The sequence below is a fragment of the Poecile atricapillus genome, chromosome 2, assembly GCF_030490865.1.
Source record: "Poecile atricapillus isolate bPoeAtr1 chromosome 2, bPoeAtr1.hap1, whole genome shotgun sequence".
NCBI lineage: Eukaryota > Metazoa > Chordata > Aves > Passeriformes > Paridae > Poecile > Poecile atricapillus.
In genome coordinates, this window is record NC_081250.1 from 42,796,004 (window position 1) to 42,810,062 (window position 14,059).

The 14,059-nt window shown below is 39.2% G+C and overlaps 1 protein-coding gene across 1 annotated transcript in view; it reads right to left on the bottom strand.

Moving 5' to 3' along the window:
• The window catches only part of ZNRF2 (zinc and ring finger 2), a 53,763-nt gene that overhangs the window by 14,319 nt on the left and 25,385 nt on the right, over window positions 1–14,059 (bottom strand). The window contains exon 2 of the mRNA XM_058833295.1: window positions 8,292–8,387. Coding sequence (XP_058689278.1) covers window positions 8,292–8,387 — 96 coding nt within the window. The remainder of the gene's footprint in view (window positions 1–8,291; window positions 8,388–14,059) is intronic.

Consider the following 14,059-nt stretch of genomic DNA (forward strand, 5'->3'; position numbering starts at 1 on the left):
CAAAATCCAGCAAATGAAATCCATTTTCTGTGATTAGAAAAGGGGTATTTTCAAGGTTTTGTCTCCACGGGGCAAGGAAGGGGAAAAAAAAAAAGAGGGGGGGTGTGGGCAGACTGCTGCTAGCAAATGAGTAAAATCTTAAGGCTTTAGTGGTATCAGCTTTAAAGACTGCAGAATTACCATACAAAACCAGCAAAACTAGGAACATTATTTCCCCTGGAGCTAAGTTCCCAGCAGTCACAAGACTGCAGCAGTTGCAGACGAGATTTATGACATCCTCTGAATGACCTCTCCGAGCTCAAGACTGATTAAGAGCAAGGCATGGAAGGTAGCTCCTGTCTGCCCGCATCACATGATGCGGAGTCACAGCACGGCGAGCGGACAGAGCTGTCCCTGGGCTCTCTGCTGCAGGCAGCACTGCACTGCCATTATGTAAGAGAGGCACGATGACACACACACACAGCGCAGGTACCGCGTCCCCTCCTCGCCCCAGCTGCACCCCTCCTCCTGTCACCCGCAGATGCTCCCTGCGGCACTGCCTCGCAGGGCTAGCTGTCGTTCTCTTGGGCAAGAATTGCCATTTGACTTCAGCAGCGGTATCGGAGGTCAGGGAGCAGCATATAAGCGAAAGAAATAACTTGAGCTATTCAGCACATGAATGATTCTATTTTCTCTGTTTCTTTCAGAAACAAGCTGGCTTGTTCTACAGCTGTCAAAAGCTTTACTGTATTTATCCAGTGCTGCATATAAAATATTCCCGTGGCACAGGTATGTATTTAAATAAAGGCAATTCCAGTGTACTGAGAAAAAAAAAATGCTGTCCCGCTCTCAAGAACTGAATTAAGTATGAGGTGACATTGAAGCTATTTTGCCATGGCTTTGTCAAAGGAAGTTCAGTCTAGCAGATTTAGGCCTGGCTGAAGGGAAAGTATGCAGAAAACACTTCTCCCCAAAGATTTGTTATAAGAGTCACATGCACAACAAACCAGAGAAAAGTTTAAGATATTAATAGGAGTGATCTCTGCAGTGTGTCCTTCTCAACAGGATCCAAGCATGTCCACTTTACTTCATTATATCATCCATTGAGCATTTCCAACCTGAACCATGAAAGTGAGCTGTCATAGCTTCTTTGCAAATCTGTATCCCACCTTTCTCTCACATGAAAAGTAAAATAATAAGCAATATTGATACTTCAACCACCACCACCACTGCACTTCCATGAGCATATCTTGCCGAGATAAATGGGGCAGTCTGCAGTTCTGGGAATTGCTGCTCCAGACATTCAAAGTACTTCCCTGTCAGTTACACTGTGTTCCCATTTGATGAGATTTCTTCACAGCCACACCATTACAAACACACAGCTTACTTTTCTGCCTCCATAGCAAAGGGTTGACAGTTTGTGGGTGTGGAGGAAAGATAAGACTGCAGCTTCTAAGAGTGCTGCAACTCCACACTGTAAGAGACTGACCCAGTTCATCCGGTGACTGAGGCTGGAATGGGGTCACTGAAGCAGGTCCTAACTCCTCCCTTTAGGAGGCAGGCACAGGTGGCACAAGTTGAACTAGAGTGTGGTTTTATTTAGTGACATGTATCAGCATTACTCTTCAAGATGAACAACCTCCCTTCCCAACAAATTTGAAATGTAACAGGCTGCTTTGGCAGTGATGCTCTTCTGTGAGTTCTTCTCTGCTGAAGGAGAGATTTGGGAGGGTGGGAAGGAAATACAGCTTTACTGAACAAAAGGAGAAAAAAAAATGAAGTTTGCCACTGCTCCTCTTGGCAGTCTGGTTTGGACAAGTAGCTATCCTTGGCCTAGGCTGGTGAACATCAATAAAAGTCTGCTCTTGATCAAACATTATCAACAATTCTTAAAGGGAGAAAGTACAAACCAGTCAATGTATTTTATTCAAACATTACTTTAAACACAATTTCTCTTCTTGAAATAAAAAATCCCTCCTCAAATTTAACAATGATTTGCAAGACAAGTTATGAAAAGTCTGGGCCAATATTATATTAATTCACAGAAGAATAACTGTGCAAATGTCTGAGGTGAAAATTTCATTTACTATAATAATGTTCTACTGTTACCACATTAAACAAAATCTCAAAGTTCAACAGTTCTTTATATTTTCAAGAGCTACTGAAGAAAACAGTTTCAAAGCATGAGGGAAACTGAATGAACCTCCTACATACTCTGGAGGATGTTCACGAGTACACAAGATCAAAAGAAAGAGTAAATACCACTATTTTAACTGCAAGCAGGGGATAAGTGTCTTTTTACATTTTCTGTTAAACTACCTTTTAAAGTATGCTCTTCTGCCTCCCCAGCATCCCTGAGGACAGAGCACAGAAGCACCAGAGTAAGAAGCTAGAAACTTAGCCAAGAATGTTGTTAAACTTTTAAAATTAAAGAATCAAGAAATTCTATGGAGAATTTTACACCTTGGATAAAGTGGAATGAAATAACTGATCTGCCTTAGCATTATTTTGTACTGCTCTGCTAAAAGTCTAGTCCTATTAAAGGATGAAGACAAGGAGGAAGGCTTAAGCTTTTCCAGGCAGACTGGCAAGATGCCCTTTCGCAAGGTCTTTCAGGGTATGATCTCAGGAACCCTGGCAGAGAAATTAACTTGAAGTTAGTAATTCTTTTCATTCCTGAGGTTTTGAGTGCATCAGTCAAAACAGTTGAGAGCATCAGCCACTGCTGAATAAAATACTCTCCCCCTTGATGCACGGAAGTAGCCAAGCAAATCAAGTCACTGCAGTGGGCGGGACTACCAGAATCATGCATTTTGATGCTTCAAATATTAGGTTAAGGTGTACTGTTTTTCTTTCCTTCTACTGAGCAATATGAACTCAACAAGTTCTGGCCTAAGTATCTTGCCCCAAAGATGCTAAAACAGGCAGCAATCAACAAAGGTTATAACTTGTGTTATTAAAAATTAGGTCAGCCCCATTCACAAAGAATGTTTCCAAAGTATTTTTACTTAGTCCTTTAGGTGACTCATGCTAGTATTTAAGTCTCTGCTCTTAATCAAAATGCATGTTAAGGCCATAATTTCAATGCTGAAAACTCGTCTAGAAGGATTATTGCTTACACAGATTCCAGCTCAAGATTCTGACACTTGCTCACATGCAGGCCTCACAACATGACAGTCCCAGCTAGAAATGCTTTCCACACAAGACAAAACTTGATGCAACACCTGAAGTTGATTTAAATTGGTGTGTTTAAATCATGACAAAACCCTGCTTTGCATTCTTGCTCGTCTGAATCAATTGCACTGTTGTGGGCCAAGTCAATTTGAGATCGGCTCAGCTGGTCAGAGTATGGTGCTAAGAACACTGAGGTTATGGATTCAATCCCCGTGTGGTTCACACACTTAGGAGTTGGACTCAAGATCCCTGTGTGTCCCTGCCAACTCAGAATATCCCCTGATTCTGTGAATTTGGTTACACAGCATGGGAACATTCCACTATTTGTGCCTGGTGATGGACCAAACGTCCCAGAAAACAAAGTACATTGCCAGACGGAAGAGCACACTGAGTTCCACTCCTGTTTTTCCTTCTGGTACACATACCTTAAATTTTAATATTCTGTCTATAACAGTTTTCCAGATAGTAATTCTCCATTTCAAAAAAAATAGATAAACTCCATCTCAATATAAAATCATATCTGTAATCCCTGCTATCTGTGATGTCTGATCTCCTGCTGTTTTTTAATATGATAGATCTAAAAAATTAATTTATTGTAATTTAAGCAGAAAAATTACAAAGTCCTTACTTCAAGTAAGGAAAAAACCTTCAGCAGTTCATGTATTGGATGTCTCAACATTCTTCCTCTCTGAATTACATTAGTGAAAGCTTTTCTCCTTAAAATGAACCTGAGTAAATATGTTGGCCAACAGTCAGACCCACTGCCACGGGTGAATTAAATGCAGAGTGGTCTGAGCGAGAGCAGCACTGATGTCAAAGCAGTACCACCCTTGAGCGAGCGGCTTTGAGGAGATCGGCTTAGAAAGTTTCCAGTAGAACACCATTCCAACAGAAAGTGCTGACTTGATGAAACCCAAAATATTCCACAGGAATGTGCTAATTCAATCAAAACTTTTGAAAGAGGACAGGCCGGCTCACCAAGCCAGCCAACCAGTCTAGTGAGCTGACTCGCTCTCCCCAGCTCTCCAGGGTCACTGGCTTCCCCATCTGGCCAGATGCCAGGCTGCTATCCCTGCCCTCTGAGGGGCCCTCCAATAATAATAAAAATAATGGAGTCTTACAAAGTGTGCCGAGAAACAAACAAAATAATTTAAAATTAAAGCCAGAATTATTTCAGAACCAACTGCAGGGTTTCATCAGAAGGAACTGGGTACATTTGTTGCAAAAAATCTAAAGCCGCAAGTCTCTCCTGTGTGTCCCTCAGTTTTTTATAAAACATCTTTCAGGGGAAAACAAAGCTGTATCAATATTGCAATATCACAAAATAAGCAAGAATTATATTCAAAATCCAAACTTCACCAGGCACCTGTAATCATCAGCAAGGAGTTTATTGTAAGTTGCTTCCGAAGCACTGAGGAAATTCACATAAATGCCCATACCTGACCAAAACATAGGTGCAAGGGGCCTCATTTAACACCCTGGAGAAGCTCAAAGTAATAGAGGTATGGATAGACAATATTTTAGCAGTCTTTTTAAAAAAAACAAAACTGTCAACTAGCAAGTAACCCACTTTCTTCAAAAACTGGCTTTTGGCAACCTGTGATTAACCAGTGTATGGGACCTACTCTGGCTCCTCAGCAACTCAGCAAGTAACAGTATTTGCTAATTGCTAGGAAAGGTTTTTAAAGACAACGTCACCAAACACCACGATGGTTTTTGCACAATACCATTCATTTAACTATCTTTTGTATAAAAATGCCTAGATATTGGTTCATGTGTGATCACCACAAGTAGTTTAAGAAATGCGGAACAAAGTTCCACACAAAAAAAGAAAGAGCTCTTTTTAAATGCCTAATTGAGTCAGCAACGAGATCTCTGTTGCAGGCAAGTCACATGATTTTGAAAGAATAAGGCTAGTAAAATGTACTGATATATTTATATGAAAATCAGCATAACTTCCAGCATAGAACTGAGACAATTTTGTGACCACTCTTTCAGAAAACACATGTAAATCAGACAGCTGCCAGAGTTTGCAGTTCACTGACCCTTTCAACTGCCAAATGCAATGCACAAAGGTAGCTCAGAAAGCAATTAGAGATTGGCTGGGAGGACTCATTAATTTATTTAAACTCCAAATCACAGCTAAGCAGTCTTGTAACACTATTCTGGGGGAGACTGTATGCCTCAGACCCATATTTAAAAAGAAAGGTTTGTCTTCTCAGAATGACAAAATACAGACCATTTGCTCCCTTGGTGTTTCTTAGAAAGAACAGCTAATACATTTACAGTACCATGAGAAAACACATCTAGAACAGAACTAGATATAAGCACAGTTCAATCCAACTGCTCAATCTCTAAATATTTCTGCACCTGCTATGTCTAAGGCTCCCTTCAACTACTTGCAACACAAAACTCAGAGACAAAAGAAGGTGAGGAGAAAAAAAAAAAAGAAGAAAAAAAAAGATATTTTTCCTTCTAGTGATAATAGGACTGGGTAATATCAGCAGCCAACACAAGCAAATTATGCCTGATTGGCTCTATTCTAGTATATATGGCTTGAGGCCAAGAGAACAATGAGGATATAAAGCATAAAGAGATGCCTTCCATTTTGGAAGCAGGTATCAAAAGAAGCATCTTTTCTTCTCCCTAACAAAACTTGAGATGCCCTTGGTCTATGGCAAAAAGGCAGATTCAACACCAATCTCATGATGACAAACAGCAAAACAGACAAGAAAAAAAATGCAAGCATATAGACATTCACATGCAAGTTTGGGCCTGAAATCATGGCAGCATTAAGCTATCAATCTGCTAGTTAATTTTCTTTCATTACTCTCATTAAAGGGACTACAAATATAATACAAAGTAACAACTGAGCACTGAACAACTCAGAAGCCATATCCTCAATTTCTTCATGCTGCAGTAATTTAAATAGTCAGTCATAGGCTATGATTTAAGCTTTAGTCTGTGACTCCAGGAGCTAACCAACAGGAGCCACAAGGATCAGTGCACACTTCTCTGAAGTGTTTATGAAAATGAGACCATACTTCTAAATATCTCTCTCAAACCAGCCTACCTAACTTGATAGTTTCCTTATTTCACACTTACATAACCATTTCCTAGAACCAGTTTCTGAGGCTCACTCCACAGCAAAAACATTCCTGAACCGAGAGACAACATGCCACGGTTAACTCATACTGCATTGCCCACAACCGCTTTTGTCATGCTGCAGGTTATCCTGAGTGGCTTCAGCTGCCACTCACAGGTTTTACTTCTGTTCATTTGTTGACTTAAAAACCTGCAAAGGTAACAAGACGGCCCAAAGGAGCTCCAACCACCAGTGTGTAAGCTGAAATAATGAAAGAAGGAAAAAGGAGTCTGAATATGGCACCACTGTGATTCAAACAATCAATCATAAATTATACTGAGAGGTTACATTATCTAATCGCCATATCTTCCAACAAAAGTTAGTCAGCTGAGTGCACTCATATGTACATGCAGGAAGCAGCAGGGGAAAAGGATTTCACTCAGTCAAATTTGTGCACACCCCATCAGATGAATTAGTGCCAGAGCTTGTTCTTTGCCAGTCTGCCTCGTCCTGCTCCACCCTAACTGATCCCAAGTGCATTTTCCTGCCCTGGCTGGGGCAACTAGCATGCTTCCCTCCAATGTCCAACATCTCTCAGTACACAACTTATCTTGGAAAATACTCAGACCTGAATTTAAAAAGGAAAAGTAGAGAAAAAAAGCCCCCTCTGTTAGATGAAGTCAACCTTCTCAAATATTTGTGGTAACACCAGGGGAAAAAAAGAAATATTTACTTTTCCTAAGTACTGTGCTTTCAAATGGATTTCACAACTCTAAGCATATGATTTCAAATTATTTTTGCAATTAAGGGCCAGTAGTATTGGATAGCATTATGCTATCCAAAGAATAAGTATGGCCCAACCATTCCTCAAGACTTGTTTCAATACAATGGTCCAGTGTAGAATACCCTAACAGAAAGGTGCCTGGAGGGTCAAAGAGCCCATGATACTGCAAGTTATTTATGTGGGAAATAACTTATCTTGGAAGGGACCTCTGGTGGTCTTCTGGTTCAGCCCCTCACTCAAAGCATGACCAAGTTAGACTAAATTGCTCAAGGATGGAGGTTGCACAACCTCTTCAAGTGCCTTGACCCTCCTCATTATGTGACATTTCTACTTAACACTGAATCAAGATTTTTTCCTGATATAACTTATGAGCACCAACTTTCAGCTTCTTGCTGTTCATCTCCAAAAAAAGTCCAGCTCCCTCTCCTCTCTACAATTTCTAACTGCATTCTGTTCTGACATCTGATGACTGGTGGGCAATAACCTCATTGAAGATGTACTGTAAGATTTTCTGCCAAAGCAGGCACTGAAATTTCAATAAGATTTTCTAATTCCTGGTTTCCTCAAGTCTTTTTGTGTGCTCACCTTAGAACCAAGTGTCAGCCTAAGCCACGGTGATAAAAAGGTTTGATGTCAGTGGCAAAAGTCCTGTTTGCCTTGCATTAAAGCTTGCCTAGAAGAGAGCTTAGTAGGAAGGGAAAAAACAGTGCAACTACAGATGATTCACTTGCTATTGACCAGTTTGATTAAAATAACATATAACCAGTCTTTATGAAGTATCACATATGGAATCAACTGAAGAGGAAGTTTTTTGGTTCCTTCCAGAAAGTATAACTTTCTTGAATAATGTGCAAATGCACAGCATGTCAAGTAACAGTCCTTAATAAAGTCGCCAGGAGACTCGATCGATCCACCTCACTACTTCATGTCATTAGATGAAAGGATGTGTAAGCTACACATATCTCAAGTGGACAACAAACACACACTGACCAGTGGTCGAAAAATGGAATAAACACATTCAAAAATAAGAATAATTTTATATTTGCAAGACACAGCACAAATTATATTGGCATGCAGTATATATGCATATAAAGACCAAGTTCTTGGACATTAATTTGAAAAAAAATAAACTATAAGCAAAAAACCCCAAAACTGTAATTTCTGAGGCCACCAAACTAGCTACCAGAATTACTATTAGAATTACTAAAGGATTACTATCACACCAATGCTTAAAATGAATAAATAATTACCAGCTTACTTCTTTCTTACCATTGTAGGTTATCCTTGGTTTTGTCAAACACATCACAAGATGTAAATCCATTTCGTCAGAAGATACAAATTTTGAACATACAGGGCACTTGAATCCTATGGAAAATAAAAATATGTAAGTGTGACCATACTCAACCATGTAGTAAACATATATAGTCATATATATAAGCCATCATATAAGCCAAAAAGCTATTCTGTACACATAAAAAGAAGGAAAAAAGAAATCCTGGAGGTTTTCAATTTTTGACCTGACATTTCTTACATAAATACGATCCCCTTGATTTCAAAAGATCTCAAAATGGAACCATTGTTTTTTGAAATCATCCTGTTGACAGCTGCAAACATTGTCAGCACCTTTGGGACACAAACTTTCTCAACAACTTAAGAACAGTTTAGGGCAGGGACAAGAGGATCATATGACTCTACTAAAACAGAAATTACACATGTATAGAGGACATAGCCCTTAATATTTGAACTTGGGCAAGAATCCTGAATTAATGTGTTCATTTTTACTGGGAATTGCACTGAAACTTTAACCAAGGATCTTGGTTTTACATCTTGTCATACAAGCTGTAGCATCTTTTACCAGTCTGGGACACTGAGAAAATATTAACTCAGGAGTGTTGCCTCACCTACTGAATCACTAATACTTCCTGTAGCACTGAATTTGTTTGACTGCTCTCATCCTAGCCAAGCATGACCTTGTTTAGCTTTTGAGGTCATTGCCTCAGGCAACATGGGGTAAAGAATAATTAAAACAGTCTGGATTGTGATGCAACCACATAACAGTCTATAGCAAAAGTGCCTTAATACCTTAATTTATGTCTGCCAAAGACAGCAGTCTTCCAGTTAAAGGACAAGATCAGCTGGACAATTTTTACAGTCCACAGAACAGCCTGATTGATTTTGATCTGCTGAATAATGAACACACAAGTGAGAGACAAAAAAACCACCAACAGGGATCTTGATGCATAATTGTTGATAAGGAGTACACCTACAGGCAGATTGTCCAACAGGACAACATCCCGCAAAGATATCTGATCTACGTCCACTCTCAGCACAAAGACACTTTTTCTCTGATGGTGTGAAGAGTAATGATGCAGGCCTGTATAAAAGATCACTGCACCTTCCACCAGCATGCCCATCTGAGCCTGTTCCCACATGTTTTAGTTTGATGCCTCATGCTTTTGTTCTTCTAACCTTGGGAGTCCACAAGAAATGGAGTCAGCCAAGGATGACAAGCAACTCGATGCTCTACTTTCAAATAACTGATGCCTGTGAATTTTCATCTTTACTGTTAATTATTATCCAGATGTAGATCAAGCAACTAACCTGAAACATTAGCACTTGATACAAGTACTGCACTTCCCTTATCAAGAAAATGATTCATTTCTTACAGGCAGCTCATAGGAAGCAAGCCAAAGAGGACAGCCAGTAACAACCATAAGGAACTTGGGGCAGCAGCTGAACATGTGCTAGAAACCACTTCCTGAGATAAAGCACAGTTCTACTTCTTCCAGTTTTTTAGTCATATCTATTCCTTCTTTGTGTCAATCTTACTCTTCAGTTTAAATATTGCTCTTCTCTCCTTAATATTATTCCTCCTCCCCCAAACCGCATTTTTACAAACAGATCAATAAGCATAGCACAACCAAACACGTATTTTGCAACAAACTAGTTGAAAGCATTCATTTACTTGTTGAAAGCTTTATCAGTGACCTTTCAGCCACTGTGTAGCCTCCTTCATGCAGGCTACACCTCAGCATGACTAAAATCGAAAGGAGTATCTCAGTCCTCCAAACACCCAAACCCACCCATTACTGTTCTGAGTTTCTTCAAAAATTGACCCAGGGTAAATTTTCTCTCAATCTTTAACACCCTACTGCTGCTGATTATTAGGATTTGACTAAACTTAAGACCCATGCATTATTATCATTTACATGCTTCTATAAGGCATAATTGACAACAAAGTTTGATGTGAAAAAGCCTCTAACTTCCTCGTATGCTTCAGACTGAGTCCTGCTGTGATAGAAGGGGGTGTTTACATTACAGCAAGTTAACTTTTATGTTCATGGCTGGTTGAGCACTGAGACAGTCATTAACAAGTTCCCTCTGCTTTCTGGACAGAACTCTTCCAGCTTATTCCCTAGAGTCATGAGCACATGTAATTGGGAATGACAGGGGGCAGGGACAACCACCACCAGGTCCTTAGAACCACTGTTAAAGTTAACAGTTTTAAGAAGGTACATGTCCCAGGAATTCTTGGAGGAAATATTTTAATCCAAATAAAATATTGGTGAAAGCTTGAATTAATAATAATGATAATTTAATAATAATACTGTTTTTACTTAAAACCATGCTTGAAGATAGCTGTGAAAAATCTTTTGGGTTATCCACCTAGAGTATTCAGATGAATATGCTTTTACTGCAATGAACCTGCCCTTAAACCTAGTAAATAATCTGTGTTCCAACACTATAGTAAGTACTTTAACAACACATTTTTCTGTGGCTTGTCTTGTGTTGGGGGGATGTGAAGGTAATGGTTAAACAACTACAAACATCCTCCTGACACAGCAAGTCTGGGATACCTGACTACTGTAGCTCTACTCAGTGTGCAGAACGAAAGAATCCAAAGAACAGAGAGAGGACAACACACTTAACTAAGTTTTAAGGAACAACTTAGCTGACAGAAGTAAAAGGTGTATTTGTGGAAAATCTGTTTTTCCAGTGACAACAATCAGCTGTGATTGTTGATTGTTTCTGCTGATAATAGCAGAAAAAGAGCCTTGCTGAAACATTCTTTAAACACAAGTGAAATCCATTTCTCATTCCTTCACAATGTGCTGCTGCAATCTAGCTCCTGGATTTAGCCATCCTCCCCAAGAGATGCATAGTGTGAATTTTCTGTGAAGGAAATTACCATTTCCAACTCCTTTTAGTAACCCCAAAAAACAATTATTTTGACTATAGACAAAATATTTACTTTATTCTAACTGTATTTGAAAAATATAAATAAGCAAAGAATCTACACTGTCCACAAGCCAGTTGAATGTCCTTTAAAAAAGCTCATATTTTCCTACCTGTCCTCAAATCAGACAGCAATAGTTTCATGACCCAGTTTACAATTAAGTACTGGGTAAGAACAAAGACTCTATTGTACCCCTGCCCAGCAGACTAACAACATTTATAGCCTATGTTTGTTTTTACCATCTTCTCAAGGAACAATTTCAATAACTTAAAGAAAGTTTCACATGGCTTTAACAATCAGCAACAGGTCAGAAATAACTTGCTCTATGTGATTTGTTTTACTGAGTTCTGTAGATAATTCACAGACATTTGGACAAAAAAGTAGAAGCAGTTATCAGATGAGGTAGCATCCCATCTTCCAAAAACCTATGAAACTCAATCAACTACTTTCTCACTCTCTTTACAAGGAGAGCACAACAGACAATATACAGTTCCAGGTAAAAATCCAGCTTTTAGGAAGGTGTTGATTTCACAGCATCCCTTATTTTTGTCCCAGATGACAACTATCACCTTTGTATTAGCCTTGTCACTGTCTGCACATCACTGTAAAGTTGTCCCTCCTTCTCCCATAGCAGAGAACTCAGCCTTGTGACACACCCTAAATCAGCTGAAGGACCACCTCACCCCACTCCCTACATACAGAAGTACAGCACTAGAGCTGAGCACCAAAATTGAGCAAACACACACCTCTAGCTGACTTTTACAACTGCATCCTTAGGAGGGCAGGAAGCCAAATTCATACAAGCTCCCACCATCTAGTTTCACAACCCTGACTACAATACTGAAAGTAACACATTACTTAAAACCAAAATCCTGGGAAAAAAAATTACAATTACAAGAAATGGAGACAGAACAGAAAGTTGCAGTACAACTACTAGAAAATCCCAAGGTGACACAGAAAATCTAAAATAACTGAACCTGCTTAAGTGTCAGGACTTATATCAGAGGAGAATTCTGTCTCTCTCTCGAAGAGAGTTTCACTTTCTTTAAGTTCTGTCATCTTTTGCAAATGAACCTCCAGTTAGCCGAGAAATCCCATCTTCTCTCACATCCATCTACCAGACTCACAGTTTTCATCTCTGGCAGACTTGGGAACTACCCACAGGAACAGGTTGATGGGTGGCCACTCATTCCATCAGCAGCATTTTCAACCTCTTAGTGATACCTTACTGTGTTTGCCTTGCTTTGCAAACATCAGACTGCTTAACTTGCACTTCAGTGCACAGCAAACATAAAACATCCAATGAGAAACAAACTCCTGGACTGCTAAGATTTTTACAAAATCATGCTAGCACTTATTCTGGAGTATCTACTTTGTGGTGTAAAAACAAGAACTGCTAAGAACTTCCAGACACAGCAGTGCAGAGTGTCACATAAAGAAACATGTTAGACTTGCATAGAAGAGTGGATGATCCTTTCAGTCAATATTAAACAGTTGTAGCAATAAGTAAGCACAAATAAAACCTGCACCAACACAGAAGACTGAATCAGCCTGATCAGAGTAACTTTTCAGCAGAAAACATCAACTGGAATACTGCCAAAGCTAAACTAAAAGTAGAATGGGAGCAGCTGCTCTTTTAAAGTATGCAGCAAATTACTATTTTAAGTCTTTGTATCCTTGTGTTTTCAAACAAGATAGATAAATCCACCTTGTTTTGCATTTAAAGAAGTCATAAGAGCAATCCTTGCATCACACACTTTTTCTGTGTGATAAGGTGTATTTGAGAATAAGAAGCCTGACAAATGTTACTTACATATTCACACATGTTCTGTGGTACTTAGAAAAAGAAGCACAGAGAACCTGGAAACACACCATCCAGTAAATCTGATGGTATGAGGGTGGTATGCAAAATGATTATCACACTATCGCCTGCATAATGATGCTAAAAAGGAAACAATACAAGACAAAAAAAGAGTTGGTTACTTCTTATGTGTCCAGTAGACATGGAAAACAGTCAGTAACTCTGCTCAGTATAAAACACACCTAGACACTGGGAAGTGCATCCCTTATCTTTTTCCCCAGTCTGAAAAAAAAACAGGTTACTCTAATCTTTCCTCACATGCCCTGATGCCTAAACCTTCCCTTGCTCTTGTTGTCCTCTGGCATCTCTCCAGTCTTAACCAGGGTGCATTGCCAAGAACTGGGCAGAGCTTTCAGGCTAAGCCTTCACAAGTCCTAAACAGAAATTAATACTTACCTATTACATTGTTCCACTACACTTGGTGTTAGTGTATATATAGATCTATCTATACACAGTGATATCTCTTTTATAGGTGCATATATAGGCAGGTACTTTTTAAACAAACCAACAGGTGATTGGCTCATTCCTCCCACATCTCACAACAACCCCTAAATCTTCAGAAGAACTGTTGCCAGCCAAGTCCATTTTTAGTGTTATATTTCTGCTCACATTTATTAACTCTTATCTGTCTTTTTTAAATCCATTACTAGCACTCTTTTAACTTGTTAAAAAAACTATGAATGCAAATTTTGCCCTCCATACAAGTTTTGCCCTCCATGCTTATAAGTTCAGCATTTTATTTAGTTTTTTTTCAAGTGTCCAGCCTCCCAAAAAGAAGTCAACTGAAAACAGACCTAAAGCAGACTTCTGTGATATTTGAATTGAAATGTTTTCCTAAAGCAGCTGTAGGATTTTTTTTCCCCAACTACTTCAGCATCCACCTACTTTTTTACCTAGACCAAATTCTCTAAGTTGGCTCATAAGAATATACATCAAAAT